At 47.2% G+C, this 17,754-nt stretch overlaps 1 protein-coding gene across 6 annotated transcripts in view; it reads left to right on the forward strand.

Moving 5' to 3' along the window:
- The window catches only part of ACTN1 (actinin alpha 1), a 208,910-nt gene that overhangs the window by 66,102 nt on the left and 125,054 nt on the right, over window positions 1–17,754 (forward strand). For all 6 annotated transcript variants that reach the window (XM_075329976.1, XM_075329980.1, XM_075329978.1 and 3 more), the window contains exon 2: window positions 4,767–4,881. In XM_075329976.1, coding sequence (XP_075186091.1) covers window positions 4,767–4,881 — 115 coding nt within the window. The remainder of the gene's footprint in view (window positions 1–4,766; window positions 4,882–17,754) is intronic.

Raw genomic sequence — 17,754 nt, forward strand, 5'->3', positions numbered from 1 at the left:
CTATGGAGAAAAAAAATCCTGTGCGCACTGGGCGGAATTTGACAGCTGCATGTTTTGCTGCGGGATTCCCACAGCAAAAACAAGTGCATGTCACTTCTTTTCCGCACATCACTGCGGGATTTCACTCCATTGACTCCAATGTTAATCATGAAATCCCGCAGGGAATAACGCAGGCAGCAAATTCTGTGCGGTTCACTGCGTTTTCCTGCGTTATTCCCTGCGGTATTTCGCGGTTTACCTCCGGTAATGTACATCGCCTGTCTGCGGTTTGCAGGGAAGTGATGTCATTACAGGAAGAGGAAGCCGTGCAGAGAGTAAACACACACAGATCACACACACATCACAGACATAGATCACACACATAGATCACAGACACAGACATCACAGACCTAGATCACAGACACAGACACATAGATCACAGACACATAGATCACAGACACAGACACATAGATCACAGACACAGACACATAGATCACAGACACAGACACATAGATCACACATAGAAAGAAAACGGAAATATAGAAAACAAAGAACGTGGGCTCCGCTGTATATTTACCGTCCAGCCGAGGTAAGCACACAGCGGCGGCCCGGTATTCTCAGGCTGGGGAGGGAGAGGGGCAGGGTTAATGTCCCCCGCCTCACTCCCACCTCCCGCAGCCGAGAATATCAGCCGCAGCTGCCCCGGGACTGTCGCATCCATTATGCGGCAGCACCGGGAGTGTCCTCGGCTCTTCTTGCCGCCGTGTAGCAGTGGCAGCAAGGTAATACAAGGGGTTAATGATGGTGGGGGACCACCGCCATTAACTCCAGGCTTGATCATGGCAGCGTCTATGTGACAGCTGACATGATCAAGCCATAAGTAAAGTGAAAAAAACACAGACACCGAAAAATCCTTTATTTTAAATAAAACAAACAAGCCTCGTTCACCATTTTATTAACCCCTCCCGCACCAAAGTTCCGGCGTAATCCACCGCTCCGGCGTAATCCACAGGTCCTGCGCTGCTTACATCCAGCCGCGACTGTCACAGACACAGCGCTGAATGAAAGCAGCAGACAGCAGAGGTAATTACCGGTCATTTCCCACGGCCGGTAATTTGAACTCAATGCCGACCGTGGGAAATGCAGCGATCTGTCATCTATCTATCTATCTATCCCTCTATCTATTCTTCTGTCTATCTACTATCAGAATTAAATGACTTTTTTTTTTTTTCTTTTTTTTTTTCAATGTGCTTTATTGCATTGAATGCAGTAAAGCACATCCCAACCCGCACGCGGCAAAACCGCGAATAATACCGCGGTAAAACCGCGGCAAACCACATGTGGTTTTCGGGTGCGGTTTCCCGCGTTTTTTTACCGCGGGTGCGGTAATCTTTGAGAGCATGCGGAATTTTCTCAAGAAAATTCCATTTCCCAGTGCGCACAAGGCCTAACGCCGACCCCTGACTGTAACTAGGGCTTATTTTTCATCTGCGCTGGTTTCCCGGACAGGACTAGAACTCATCAGTTGAGAGCTCTGTGTCCTTTGGCAGCAGCTCTACCATTGAGCCACTGCCTATACTAAGGGCTTATTTTTGGATTAGGGCTTTTATTTGAAGCATTCTCTAAAAATCCTGCAAATCATGCTAGTGCTTTCAGGGTAGGGCTTATTTTTGAGGAAACTGGGTACATTCGCATTCACACAGTGTGCACAGTTATTAGGCAATTAAGTATGTTGACCACATCATCATTCTTAGGCGGATTTTCCAACTCTGCGCTGTTTGCTTATTGGATGAAGCCGATCAGGTGATGTGTATTTGTGTCAGGAGGGAGGGTGTGACCTAAGGATTTAACGCCATTCATCAATGTGCGCAGGTATTAGATGGCAAAATGGGTAAAAAAAAATAAAAAATAAAGGGCAGGCTCTAATGAAAGGAACGTAATTAAAAAAGAAATACAGAAATTTAATTTTTGTTTATTTTTTAAATTGGTTTGAAAAGTGAAGAAAGTTATTTTTTCGGCGGATTTTAGTAGATATAATCCGTTTAAAGAAGAGAAACTCTACAATTAAAATAGCAATGACAAAAGTCAGTCCTATTTGTACTGGAAGTGGAAAATGACCAAAGGCATAAACCTTGTCCAATGGTGAAATGGAATACAAAGTATGCATACAGTAAGATTAATGCTTTGATCAATAGCTGGCAGCACGGTGCTATAAAGCATTGCATATCGGCAGTGTAATGATGATTAATGGTCTTGTTGAGAAAGACTTGAAAAGTAATAAATATTTCAGTGCATTGAATCTAAGTGGTAGTAATTGATGCCAGCGAGTGTAAAGCCGTTGATGCCATTGTTCTATGATGGCAGCCGGATAAGCAGATTTTTCTATTATCCCTTGTGTTGGTCAGTAGCTATCCGTTCAATACTCTTTAGAGACTAGATGACATGAAGAAAATCCTGCACCCGCACTGACCTTTGGCCTGTGTTTCAGCATGAGTTACAGTACAGACCAAAAGTTTGGACACACCTTCTCATCTCTAGAACAACTGTTAAGAGGAGACTTTGTGCATCAGCCTTCATGGTACAATAGCTGCTAGGAAACCACTGCTAATCACAGGCAACAAGCAGAAGAGACTTGTTTGGGCTAAAGAACACAAGGAATAGACATTAGACCAGTGGAAATCCGTGCTTTGGTCTGATGAGTCCAAATTTGAGATTTTTGGATCCAACCACCGTGTCTTTGTAGAAAAGGTGAACGGATGGACTCTACATGGCTGGTTCCCACCGTGAAGCATGGAGGAGGAGGTGTGATGGTGTGGGGGTGCTTTGCTGGTGACACTGTTGGGGATTTATTCAAAATTGAAGGCATACTGAACCAGCATGACTACCACAGCATCTTGCAGCGGCGTGCTATTCCATCCAGTTTGCGTTTAGTTGGACCATCATTTATTTTTCAACAGGACAATGACCCCAAACACACCTCCAGGCTGTGTAAGGGCTATTTGACTAAGAAGGAGAGTGATGGGGTGCTACGCCAGATGACCTGGTCTCTACAGTCACCAGATCTGAACCCAATCGAGATGGTTTGGGGGTGAGCTAGATCGCAGAGTGAAGGCAAAAGGGCCAACAAGTGCTAAGCATCTCTGGGAACTCCTTCATGACTGTTGGAAAACCATTTCCGGTGACTACCTCTTGACATTCTCTTGATGAGCTTCAAGAGTGTGCAAAGCAGTAATCAAAGCAAAAGGTGGCTACTTTGAAGAACCTAGAATATAAGACATATTTTCTGTTGTTTCCCACCTTTTTAAGTATTTCATTCCACATGTTTTAATTCATAGTTTTGATGCCTTCAATGTGAATCTACAAGTTTTAGAGTCATGAAAATAAAGAAAACTCTTTGAATGAGAAGGTGTGTCCAAACTTTTGGTTTGTATTGTATGTCCCACAGGAATGCATAGAAACTAGATGTGACTTAAAAGGAATGTATCACATGATTTTTAATAATTAAAACCAAAAAGTGAAACGCACAAGTAAATCGTGTTATGGACCCCTATGCAAAATTTGTACAGAAGCCCTCACCAGCATTTTGGGCAAATCTATAGTTCCTTGTAGTATTGTCCCCATACTGTAATAATGTCCCTTGTCCTGTAATAATGATCCCCATTCTGGCCTCTTTATTTAATAATGTCCTCTATTCTGGACCCTTCCTGTAGGAATGTCCTTCTTCCTGTTATATTGGCCCACATCTTGGCCTAGTTATTTACTAATGTCCTTTATTCCCTCCTATAGTAATGTCCCCCATCCTGTCCCCTTCCTGTACTAACGTCCTCCGTCCTGTCTGCTTCCTGTACTAACGTCCTCCGTCCTGTCCGCTTCCTGTACGAACGTCCTCCGTCCTGTCCGCTTCCTGTACGAACGTCCTCCGTCCTGTCCGCTTCCTGTACGAACGTCCTCCGTCCTGTCCGCTTCCTGTACGAACGTCCTCCGTCCTGTCCGCTTCCTGTACGAACGCCCTCCGTCCTGTCCCCTTCCTGTACGAACGCCCTCCGTCCTGTCCCCTTCCTGTACGAACGCCCTCCGTCCTGTCCCCTTCCTGTACGAACGCCCTCCGTCCTGTCCCCTTCCTGTACGAACACCCTCCGTCCTGTCCCCTTCCTGTACGAACACCCTCCGTCCTGTCCCCTTCCTGTACTGTCCCTATCTTGGCCCTCATTATTTAAGAATGTTCCTCATCCTTGGTCCTTCATGTAATAATGGCCTCTGTGCTATGGCAGTGACATACCTTTGATAGCTATCGCGGTGCAGTCAGCTGGTGGCTCCCTGCACCACAGTACACGTCAGTTGAAGGTGCGTCCAAGGAGTCATATTCAACAGAAAACGGCGCTGTCATCGGCAAAAGCCCCCTTCCTACACGGTCGAGCCCCCTTCCTACACGATCGCCGTCACACACTCTCCGACCGTGAATATTACGTATCTGGTCATGAATAGACAGGCAATGTTCATGGTCCTTTACAAAAAAAGCGTTTTCTAGGCTTTGCGAATTTGTATAGAGAGTCTTATCACAAATACATACTGTATATTATCGTAATATATAAATTAAATGTGATTTGCAGTAGCCCTAAAACTATGGATTGTCAGCTTTATAGATGAGCTACATCAATGTAAAGCTCAAGATGAACTGTTATCTTGTAAAGTAACAGATATCCAACAATGCTGAAGTTGATTGTTTTTTATTTTTATTTTTTTTTAATCTTTTTCAACACTTGACAAGTTTCTTTTCTCATCCGCAGACCTTTACAGCATGGTGTAACTCACATCTCCGTAAGGCTGGAACACAGATTGAGAATATAGATGAAGACTTCCGAGATGGCCTTAAACTCATGTTATTACTTGAAGTTATTTCAGGTAAGAATGTTTAATATATCGCGTGTAAAGCCGGCCGTACACATAAGATGGCTGTTGGGCAAACAATGCTTCAGCCGATCATTCTGATAAAAGCCATCTCAGATGACTCTCCCATACACCGAGACGTTCCTTCAGCCGAGCGCTCCCTCAGCCGAGTGCTCCTGTGTTAGCTATAGAAAGCTGTCAACTGAAGCGTTAGCTGTGGGATTATCTCAGGGAGAACAATGCGATCAACATTCCAAAATTGGACATGTGCGATAGTCCTCTCTGCTGACCCATCAGCCGGCACCTCCATACACATTACTGTTGACCGAACTCTTCGATATTGGTGGGTTTAGCCAACTTTAGTCTAATGTATATGGTGGTGGTTAATACTTTGTACACTACGGTATAATTACCATGTACTATTGTCGGAGTACTACAGATGCCGCTCTTTGGTAGTATAATCATAAATGTATCCGAGTTGGCCACCACAATAACTTACGGGGAACCTGTCTGCATGATTTCCCCCCGCATAGTGTTTATATGTTCCTGTAGCTACTTCAAATACATATCCAGAAATGCTCTTAAATGGCCAATCGGAGACACTGCTACTGAGAAATCAGTGTTTATATTGATATGCAAATGAGGCTGCAGGTCATTAGTAGATCTGAAGCCTCTATCACTGCAGCTCTATTTCCCGCATGTCACGTTCGTCTCCGTGTTTTTAGAGACCAGTGACAATCTTTGGATGGGATCCTCTCATCTGGTTCTCTACATTTAAATGGATTTGGTTTCTCTTAGTACTGAAATGATTAAATGTCAGGTTTTTTTTCTCTTTCAGCTTTTCCAAGCAGTTCCTAGTTGAGTGTTTTAGCTGCACTTACTTTGTAGTCATGCCTTTCATGTTCAAATACTGGTGTTAACCATCTCCCTGCTGGAGATAGTCTTTTGGTCTCTGGCCACCTTGGAGGAAGGTTCTGCTGAGGAAGTTTCCTGTTCTCAGGCTTATCCTTTTTGTTGATTTTTCACCCAAGTTTATCTTACCTTACCTTGTGCCTGGTTAGTGCAGCAGTGGGGTCTAGTGTACCTCACCTGCCCTTCATTAGTCAGGGCACCTATTGGGTCTTCTCAGGGTCTCCGGTTCCTGTTTGGTGACAGTTGCAAAGACTTTATAGGGACTGACTAGGAGAGTAGGGACAGCTGCAGGTGAGGTGTCCCCTCACTAGTTCCAGGGCACCCTGCTGTTTTTGTCTCCCCCGTTGTCCTTTTTGTTGTGTTTTGTTGCGCGCCAGACGCACGTATATCTGAGCGCTCCCGCCACGCTTGTCTTAACCGGCAAGCATGACACCGCCCAGCCTCACCTCTTGCTTGACTGACTGCTTCTTATCTGAAGTCACACAGCATAGAAGTCACACAGCATAGAGACTGTCAGCCAAAGAGGAGGAGCCGGCGCAGGGCAGGAAATAGAGCAGGAGTGACGTAAGCTTCAGATCTACCATGGCTTTTCAGCCTAGTTTGCATATAAATTCAAACACTAATTTCTCAGTAATGGAGGAACAGACTGCCCATGTAAAGGTATTGCTGGACTTGTCTTTGAATTAGGTACCTGTGGATATAAATAGTTTGCAGGGTGAAATCCTGCTGACAGATTCACATTAATAACTATCCAGCTGTTAGAAAATAGTTTGTTGGTTGCTCGACCGGTGGGACCTCCACTGACCCAGAGAACCTGAATCTGGAGCTCCCCTTTTAGAATAGAGCATCTGTACAATATGCTAATCATCCATTCATCTGATGAAGATGGCGGCGTACAACTCTAGTTATGCTCTTAGAGGGTTTGTCCATGATTTTGTTAACTTCCTCATATCAGGAAGCGTAATAATCACAAAGTATGTCCTACTCTCCTGCTTCATCCCCCATCATATCAGCACCAGTGGGATTGTCGGTCTTCGCAATTTTATATTTTTAAGTTCTGGACAAACCCCTTTATTTTTTGTCTTGGGCCTCCCCGGAGTTTGCTTTACAATCTGAAGCTTACACCAGGCAGGTTAATTTGCTGCATTACGGTGAAGTAACAAAGAATTGTGATCCTAGGGCATTATAGGTAACTAGAAGGTGGCCCGATTCGAACGTATCGGGTAGTCTAGAATGTGTATGTAGGTCAGCAGATTGAATAATAAGGTAATGAATGGACTGGATAGGTTAGGGTTAATTTAGTATTCTTATAATTGTTTATTGGTTTATAGGCTCTTTAGCATGCGGTGTGGCGACGGTTGTCACTGTAATGACGTCAATTTGGAGCAAGACAGACAAACAGAATAAGGCAATTATATGCAGCATCCTGGTCTGTCTCCCATCCTGGTATAGTCTCCATCCTTGTATGGCCCCCATCCTGGTATGTGGGCTGATGCTGTGATGTGGCCCAACGCTGGTATGCGCCCCCATCGTGGTGCAGCCACCATCCGGACATGTGCCCCCATCCTGCGGGGTAATGTGTGCGGGGGGTGGGGGGGGTGGAGCCGAGCGGGGCCATGGCGCTGAGGACGTCAGTGCCGGGGACTGCATGGCTGGGGACAGGTGACTATCTAGGTGTGTGTGTGTGTGTGTGTGTGTTCAGTGTATACATGCGGAGGAGGCGGAGCCGAGCAGAGTAATGTGTGCTAGGGGCGCAGTGTGTGGGGGGGTGGAGCCGAGCGGGGCCATGGCGCTGAGGACGTCAGTGCTGGGGACTGCATGGCTGGGGACAGGTGACTATTTGTGTATGTGTGTGTTCAGTGTATACATGCGGAGTGCAGGGGGTGGAGCCGAGTGGGGTAATGTGTGCAGTGGCGGAGGCGAGCGGTGGGTATGTGTCGGCTGGGTTGCCGGTGTGTGCTCCCGGGGGTGCAGCACTCACTGGGGAGTCGGGGGTCCGTGTGGGTGCGGGGAAAAGTGTCGGGCGTCGTCCTGTCGGCCCATAGTTCGGGCTGTTCGGTTAGCTGAGCCGTTAGTCGCAGGCTCTTTAGCGCGCGGTGTGACGACAGTTGTCACTGTAATGACGTCATTTTGGAGCAAGACAGACAGAATAAGGCAATAAGGAAAATATACATATATAATATATAATATATATATATATATATATATATTTCTTTATCGTTCCTTATGGGAGACCCAAACCATGGGTGTATGCTACTGCCCCCGGAGGACACACAAAGTTACTACACTCAAAAACGTGTAGCTCCTCCCTCCTAGCATATACACCCCCTGCCAGCCAGATCTAGCCAGTTTTTTGCTTTGTGTCAGGAGGAATCACACACACACATGCATTCTCTTTGATTTTTCATTTTTTTCTAAAGATTTGGAAGAAAAGCGGGTCCACTGGACTCCCGGCATGTCCCTTCACACTCCCCTGGCGGCAGTGCTGTTAAGGTTGACTTCAGGGCAGGAGCCCTTCATGCCGCGCTCCTTCACCATCCCATGCTGGGGCTCTGGCTGAAGTTGGAGCCAACACGGTTCTCTCTGCTATTGCAGGAGACCGGCCTCCATCCGCAGCCCTTGTGCAGGACCCTGCTGGAAGGAGCACTGACCCCCACCCCACCAGGCAGATCGACTGGATCCTGCGTCTCAAAGCTAAGTATAGAGACGTTATTCAGAGGGTCCTTTCTGCAATGTGGGGCACTTTTAATGTGGGGGACAGTGATGCTTGATAATGCTGCTTTTACTGTGTTTCCGGCCGGTTCCACGGTTTTTTACTGGGAACCGCGCCGATGTTGCCTGATTCTCGGCCGCATGTATAACTCTAGGCCCCGGCTTCAGCCGCGGCCTAGTTTCGTTTTCGTTCCCCTGCATGTCAGCATGCAGGGGGACGCTGCAGAGCCGCCCACGGCCGCTCTGCACAGGGGAGGACACTCATATCTGATGTGATGATTCCCTCCCCTGTACATCTCCTGCGCCCTCCGATTCCCGCTTCTGGGTTAACCCCCGCCCCCCCCCCCCCCTCATGGCGCCATTTTCTCAGCGTCTCAGTACTCTGGTCGGCGCTGGCTGCTCTGCAGTGCAGAGGGAGTGGATATATGGCTGGGGGTCCAGGCTTGGAATCTGGAGGGCACACATAATAGCGGCCTGATAAGTCACAACCTCTGGTTGTGCACTTTTATTCACTCTCAGTGCATTCTGAAGGAGTTAATTCTTTATCATAGAATCTCCTCCTCAGCAGCATGTCTCACTTTAGCAGCAAGGCTGTACACTACATGTTCTGCATGTAACCTTATATGCCTGAACCGACACACTGTAACGGCTCTTATGCGGTGGATAGTGGCAAGATGCCTCAGCCGGGATTCTTCCCAGGCTGAACCTCTGTCTTGGGTATTCTAGACAGAGCCCCCACCTCTGCAGCATGTCACAGAGCAAGACTGCAGGCTGTTTTTTATTATCCACTGCAGGTAGTCTCGTACGGCTATCCCGAGCTCATAACACATGGGAGCTCATTAATGGTCCCTCCAGCTGCTGTTCGGTGCCTGACCCCCGTAGGAATCCTATCCAGGGGTCGGCTGTCCCGGCATCTGCTGAGCATGCAGCCCCCTTCTTAGGGCGTTTTCGGCTTCGCTCAGCAAAGCTCACAAGGGACTCTCCTGGACTCAGACCCCGTCCTCCTGACAGGGAGACGCAGGGTCCCCTGTCCTCCCCGTCCCGCAGCTCCGATACGAGCTGACTCGCTGGACGAGGAGGATGTCTCTACCACGGGCTCGGACGATCCGTCCGTAGGTGACGCAGATGTGAATGATTGGATTACGTCCATTATTCTTGTACTGGACCTCCATCCGCCTGATCAGGGAAGTGTTCCCCGCTGGCTGAAATGCATCAGTATGCTTTTAACATGACGAGGAGTGTATTCTTCACCACTCCAGTTTTCAGCCCGCTGCGTCCAAGCCCACAGCCTATCCTGCAGACCCCACAGCGGAGTTCTGCTGCCTGTCTCCCCCTCCCATCTGAGGTGGTCAAGGAGTGTACTCATCCGCCAAGGGTAGCCACTCCGGTGTCTAGACTTTCAGCCCGGATAGTTGTATCAGTGGCGGACGGCACCTCTATATGGATCCTACGGTACATTGATTTTGTACTGGACCTCAATCCGCCGGTGTTACCTTATCTAGGTGAACACAACGTGTGTTCCTTAACCTCTCCAGTTTTCAGGCCCCTGTGACCAGCCCAGGGTCCGCTCTGATCGCTTCTCATGAAGCGTGATTCTGAGGACTGGATTTCCCCTGTCCACCAACGGTGGTCAAGTAGTGGGCTCATTCACCTCAGGTGGCTCAGCCCGGGCCGTTATGTCAGTGCCTGATGGCTCCTCACTTACGGTTCTGCGGTCCGCCTGGTTGTCCTTTGGGCCCAGTCGGTATGGGACGGCAGGAGCTTTGTTCCCCTCAGCTTACAGCAGTGCGGTTTTTTTGTACCTTCTCTGCTTCTCTGGATGAGATGCATCCTCTCACAGGGACTCTATGCCAAAACGGTTGCCTGAACTTACAGACTTCAGTTCTTTCATCCTATACCAGGTCTGCCATGCTGGACGCCGCACGGCGGTGATCTGGGCTACCTTCCTCGCTATCCGCAGGCTTCTGTGGCTTCGGATTTGGAAGGCAGATGCCTCTATGGAGGTTTCCTGCTGGGCTCCCACTAGGTGGGACCAGTTTCCTCGGAACCAACTGAGTGAAATTAAGGAAGCTATGGCGGGAAGTGTTCTTCCTTGCCACAAACCTAAACCAGGGAACCTGTCCAGGACAGGAATCAGTCGAGGTTTCGGTGGTTTCCGTTCCTCCATCTGATCGTCCTCTAGCTCAGCCTAGGTCCATAGAACCAAATAGCTCGAAGCTGCGTCTTCAGAAGGCCGCAGGAGATGCTGTCACTGAGTCAGCTTCCTCCGAGCTATTTAGCCACGCCAACAACCTCCTTGGTCGGTGGCAGGCTCTCTCCACTGGCGACGTAGGGTTCTCACACGTCTCCGTTCAGTGGGGGCGAGACTTTATCTCCCTTGGCTACAGGATGGACTTCTGTCCACCCGCCAAACAATTTTTCTCTGTTATCTCCTCCCTGCTCCAAGGCCGCCGCCTTCTCACAGGCCGTGGCATTTCTAGCAGGCCAATGGAGTAATTGTACCGTTTCCCGTCTGGAAACGGTTCTGAGATTTTTCCCCGAAGAGGGCGGTGCCTTTCGACCTGGATCTTTAGCTTTTCAAGCATAGCCAGGTGTGGCGTTTTCACATCGAGTCTTGGTGTTTTTTTTTCACCGGATCAATCAAGACCCCAAGGAGATTCCCTAGCAACCATCGGCATCAGAGATGCCTATCGGCAGGGGTCAATCGCAGTTTCACACCAGCGTTGACTGCGTTTTGACAATAGGAGTGGTCCAATCGTGGCTCTTCCCTTGGGGTTAGCCAAGGCCCCTCGAGTATCCTCAGTGGGGCAGCTGTGATCAGGGTCCTGCCCCCCTAGGGTTTGGCAGTGATCTTTGGCCCTGGACGGCCTTCTTGTTGGGTTTTCATCCAGTGCTGACTCTTAGCAGAGTGCTTCGTTCACTCTCGCCACTCTGACCTATCGGGTGGCTTGTCTTTCTGCCCAAGTCCACTCTGGCCTCGAACCAGAGGTTCTCAGGGCGTCAATGGAAGCGGTTCCTTGCCCAGCTTTTCCTGCGTCCTCTGAGACTGGATGTTTTCCGCTGTACAAGCGAACTCACTCCTTCCACGGGGTGGTGGCTTCGCCACCGACCAGGGGCTCGTTTCAGTGGTGGCTTCGGCCACTCTGTCTCAGGGGCGCTCCTTTTCTGGCCCGTTCCGGGTGATCCTCACCAGGATGCTAGCTTATCCGCCTTGGGAGCAGTATATCTCCACCGTGGAGCGCAGGGCGCTTGGACTCTGTCCGAATCAGCCCTCTGGATCAATGTGCTGGAAATCAGGGCTGTATTTCTTGCCCTCTAAGCCTTCACCATCTGTGGGCGGCTAGGCACATTCGAGTCCAGTCGGACAACGTGACAGCGTTTTCCTACACCAGCTTCCAGGCGGGACACTCAGCCGCCTGGCAATCATGGCGGCTCAACATCCTTCAGTGGACAAGGGAATCCTAGTCCACCGTATCCGCAGTCCACATCCTAGATGTGAAATCTACGAGGCAGGCTATTTCAGCTGTCCTACCGTGGTCCACAATCCTCAGGTTTTGCGGTAGACACACTGGTTCATGTTTGTTCCCAGCTTTGTCTCTTTAAGAATTTCATCCTCTACCTCTTGTCCAGAGTCCTGCACAAGATCGGTAAAGGGGGTCGTCGGGTCATTCTCCAGACTGACCCAAGCAGGCTTCGTACTCTGACCTGCTCCTTCTGTCCGTTGGGTTGCCTTCGCATCTTCCGGACCGTTCAGACCTTTTCTCAAGAGGTCCGTTTTTTCCCCGTCAGAATTCTGGATTCTCAGAATGACGGCGTAGCTCTTGAGTCCTGGATCTTAGCGACTTCTGATATCCTTCCTGAAGTCATCTCCACTATGACTCGAGCTCCAAAGTGTCCTTTGACCTTTTTTGGCCTTGCCGACCCTCCTGTCCCTTCCACAGTCCGGTCTACAGCTAGGACTATCCCTCTTAAGGGACAGGTCTCGGCTCTGTCAGTATGTGCCAGCGGCGAATCGTCCGGCTGGCTCCGGTGCGCTCCTTTAAGGGCGCATCTCACATCATTCCGCCTTCCGGCGGCCTATGGAGACCTCGGACCTTAATCCGGTCCTCCCGGTTCCCGGAAACCCCCCTTGCGCCATCTTCGGGAGGTTTCTTTGTTGTGTCTTTCACAGAAAGTACTCTTTCTAGTGGCTATAATTTCCCGCCAGAGAGTTCTGGCTGCACTCCCTCGGAGTCACCCCCTTTTTTTGGTCTTTTGCATCAAGACAAGGTGGTCTTCATCCGACTCCGGACTTTTTCCCTAAGGCGGTTACTGCTTCCACCTTATTCTGGGCAATTTTCCTGCCTTCCTTTTGTCCGGCTCCTGTTCATCGCTTAAGGAAGCGTTGCATATCCTAGATCTGGTGCGGTCACTCCGGATCTATGTGTCTCGCACCGCCGTTATTAGGCGGTGCACCTCTCTGGTGCTGACTGTTCGTCAGCGTAGCGGTCTCTCGGCATCTAAGCCGACCCTGATCGTTGGCTGGGGCAGCCATTTCTGAGACCTACAAGTGTACTCAAGTGCCTTCCCCATCGGGAATCAGAGCACATTTAGTCAGACCTGTTGGCGCCTTTTTTTCTTGGGCTTTCAGGCACCAGGTTACGGCCCAGTAGGTCTGTCACTCTGCAGCTCGAATTAGTCTGCATACTTTTTCGAAGCACTTTCCAAGGCATGCTCATGCTTGGCAGACGTGGGCTCGGCAGACGCATTTTTCCGGCGTCTATCGCCCATTTGTGAAGTTAGGTTGCCTGCTTCTCAGTTGTCTGGTTATTCCCACCCATGGACTGCTTTTGAACGTCCCATGGTTTGGGTCTCCCATAAGGAACGATAAAGAAAAAGAGAATTTTGTTTACTTACCGTAAATTCTTTTTCTTATAGTTCCGTCATGGGAGACCCAGCACCCTCCCTATTGCCTATTGGCAAGTTTCTTGTTCCGTGTGTCTTCACCGGCTGTTATTGTTGTAGACTGAGGTTCCGGTTCTTCCGGATTTTACTCTGTCTCTTCTTGTGGGTGGATGTCCTCCTTCAGCTTTTGCACTAAACTGGCTAGATCTGGCTGGCAGGGGGTGTATATGCTAGGAGGGAGGAGCTACACGTTTTTGAGTGTAGTAACTTTGTGTGTCCTCCGGGGGCAGTAGCATACACCCATGGTTTGGGTCTCCCATGACGGAACTATAAGAAAAAGAATTTACGGTAAGTAAACAAAATTCTCTTTATATATATATATATATATATATATATAATACGTATGTTCCCACAAGGCGCTAAAACAGCAAATTCAACCAATACAGAGACATGTGTGCCAGAACAAAATGTAGTAAAACAGTTTACCATAAAATATATACTTTATTAAATACAGATAATCAAAACCATAAAATATAAACAATTCAAACTGGTGGGTGCGCAGCATTGGGAACCCCAGTAATAAATAATATGCAAACAGAAAGTGAAGATTGGAGCTCACTCGCCCGAAGATCAGAAGAAGCCGGGGATACCGCAAGGTGGCGAGTGTGTGAATCATCTGGTGAGGCACAGCGATGATGAAGAGGAACAAAAAGTTTAGCGCTTCCATCCGGTGAACAAAAAGTTTAGGCTTCATTTAATCCATTAAAGCCACAGAGTAGGAAGAGATGAAAAAACTGACGCATTTCAAGTGCGGCATTCTATGATTGAGTTATGATTGAGTACATGGCACACTTGAAACATGTTCGTTTTTTTCGTCAGTAAATAATATGGATCACCTACATGTAATATGGTTAAATAGCCTACAGGAACAAATATTCAATGGTATGAAAACACGGCAGTATACCAGTGTCCAGAATCCAGAAAATATAGTCAAGTAACCCACAAACATTATTGATGTTAATGGATATAAATAATTGGTATTAGGAAAGCTCACCACCAAACATCCAACGCGCGTTTCACATATGCATGTATTCATAGCATTAGTACTATTTAACCTTATTACATGTAACATTTAACTGGGAGATGCATGTGATTTACTATTGGGGTTCCCATTTCCTAGGCACCTTCTGATTTTAGCTTGTCTGAATTCTTTGTATTTTATTGTTTAATTAGCTCTATTTAGTAAAGTATATATTTTATGGTAATCTGTACTACTACATTTTGTCCATCTGTATCGCTCTCTCTGGCACCTACTTAGGCTGCTTTCACACATCCGGTTTGTGTTGAGCGGCACAATCCGGCTCAAAAACATTTGCAACGGATACGGCAAAAAAAAAAACGGATCCGTTGCATACGTTTTTCCATGTGGCCTGTCCGTTTTTTGACGGATGCGGCTTGATACTGAGCATGCGCAGTACAAAAAACCGCATCCGGCGGCCGGATGCGGTTTTTGCCGCAGGACGCCGCATCCGGCGTCCATATGCTTGCATTGTGAATCGCGCCGGATCCGGCGTGATGCGTTTTTTTTCTCAGCACAAAAAAAGTGCCAGGCAACGTTCCATCCCGCAGCCGCATGGGCTAAATATGCCGCATCCGGCAAAAAACAGACGCAACGCAAGGCCATGCAGCACAATACGGCGCTAATGCAAGTCTATGCGGGGAAAAAACGCAACCGGTGGCAAAAAAAAAGGTTGCGTTTTTTTCTGCAGAGCGCCGTATTGTGCCGCATGGCAAAAAACGGATGTGTAAAAGCAGCCTTATCCAATGTTGGTAGTTTGTCCTTGGCTCTGGGCACATCTGTGTTAAGGACTAGATTGCGGTCTCCATTGTAGATTCCAGCAGATTTGACATGAAGAATAGTCATGTTAATGACAAAAATCACCATTACGAGTGGCTGCTAAGTCTTTGGCTTTGTGATCTTTTTTTATTTCTATGGTAACGAATGTTACATCACATGAAAGCCTTATGTGTCAAATATGTTTTCAAAATTTTGTGTTTGTTGCTTATGGCAACAGTGTTCTACGCAAACGGGGAAAAAAATGGCGGAATCTAATGCGATATTCACAGCAACTGAGAGCAGAGGAGGATAAAATTCTTGTTTCTGCAAGGAAAGTCCGTGAAGGATATTCATGGTGATATGTCGCAGACATTGGGGGATCAATGCCCTTCATATTTCACAGTTAAGAACTGGGTTGCCAAATTTAGAACGGTCCACTTCAGCACCAATGATGAGGAACATCCTGGACGACCGAGAGTGGTTGTTGTTCCGGAGATCGTCGATGCTGTGCACAGCCTCATACTGGAGAATCCACGAATTTCAGCTAAAGCAATAGCAGACATCATGGGGATTTCCTAGAACGTGTTTGTGTCATTATCCATGAACATTTGGACATGAGGAAGCGATCTTCAAAGTGGGTCTCCAAATGTTTGACAACAGATCAGAGAAGCAAGCGAGTGAAAACTTCCTGGTCCATTTATCAGTGTTTCCGGACTGATAAGAACTTCCTGCATCGACTGGTCACTATGGATGACACCTGGATTTATTTGTATGACCTTGAAAGCAAGCAGCAGTCAAGAGTGGTTCTACTCGTCCAAAGAAGTTCAAGGGGCAAAAATCAGCCACTAAGGTGATGGCGTCTGTGTTCTGGGATAAGGAGGGCGGGCTGCTAGTGGACTACCTTCAAAGGGGTTCCACCATCAATGCAAGTGATTACATTGAACTTTTGGATCAATTGAAATCAGCTCTGAAGGCCAAAAGGTGCGGCATGCTGTCCAAAGGAATCTTGTTCCTCCAAGACAACACCTCTGCTCACACTGCACAAGCGACTACGGCAAAACTGGCAGAGCCGGGCTTCCATGTTGGTTGACCACCCACCGTATTCACCAGATCTATCTCCCTACGACTATCATCTGTTTCCAAACCTGAAGAAACACCTCAAGGTCACCAAATTTCACACCATTTCTGATACCATGGATGCTACAGATGCCTGGTTTGAGGCACAACCAAAATTCTTCCTTTTGCTAGGCTTGCATAACTTGTAATACCAATGTAATAAGTGTGTTGTCATCAGTGGAGAGTGTGTGGAATAAATGTAGTAATAATAATCTTTATTTCTATAGCGCCAACATATTCCGCAGTGCTTTACAATTCAGGAGGATCATATACAAACAAGTAACAGTTATAAAAAATACAATATTTAGAGGTAAAAAAGACAACCCTGCTCGTGAGAGCTTACAATCTACAATAAATGTAAAGTTTCATCATCCTATCTTGTTTTTTTCTGGGTAAGCCAAAGACTTATCAGCAGCCCCTCATAATCCTGTAAGTCAGGGTTCCACAGACACCACTGGTATCAGTCATGTGTCGTCCAGCAATACGTCTTGGTTTTTGGTACAATCCCTTTATATCCGTGACGTAAGTATGGACAGAGCCTTGGTTCTTCTATGTGCGTGAGCCCTGGATAGATTTAATCCAGAGCAGTACTAGATATAACACTACAGTAAACTATTATTTTTTAATATTGTAATTTGTTATCATTTATGCTAATTTAGGAGAGGCCTATAAAGGAAAGGCCTAATTAAAACTACTCTGTGAAGAAAAAACACCAAAAGTAGCACTAAAGCAAGCAATATGCAATATACGTGTTTAAAAATATATACTTTATTAAAAACATATAAAATATCATCATGAATTATCAAATGGAACCACCCAAAAGACAGATGGAATTTTCACATGGGGGACACGGCATTTTGTGGTAAATTAGTCACACCACCATATACCACAGGGATAATAAAGAAAGGTATTATACATCTGTGTATGTTAAACAAATAAGAATCACAGCCACTAATAAAAGTACAGGTATATCACATCAATTACTATACGTAAAGCAAGAGGCAGTGAAGTTAGAAGTTGAAAAACATACACAATATTCCCACAATATCATATATCCACATCTGGTATCAGTACAGCGGCCCCCACCAACACTGACGCGCGTTTCGCAGCTCGTGTGCTTCATCCAGGAGTCAAGATCACTCCTGGATGAAGCACACGAGCTGCGAAACGCGCGTCAGTGTTGGTGGGGGCCGCTGTACTGATACCAGCTGTGGATATATGATATTGTGGTAATATTGAGTATGCTTTTCAACTAGTAACTTCACTGCCTCTTGCTTTACGTATAGTAATTGATGTGATATACCTGTACTTTTATTAGTGGTGTTTTATAGTATATAAGCAAGGTCTTGATGTTGTTGTGATATTGGTGTTATACTCTGCGAAGAAAGCCTGAATGGTGGCTCTAGTGCCAGCCTGATGCCTCTTGT

The sequence above is a fragment of the Anomaloglossus baeobatrachus genome, chromosome 12 (assembly GCF_048569485.1).
Source record: "Anomaloglossus baeobatrachus isolate aAnoBae1 chromosome 12, aAnoBae1.hap1, whole genome shotgun sequence".
Lineage (NCBI taxonomy): Eukaryota > Metazoa > Chordata > Amphibia > Anura > Aromobatidae > Anomaloglossus > Anomaloglossus baeobatrachus.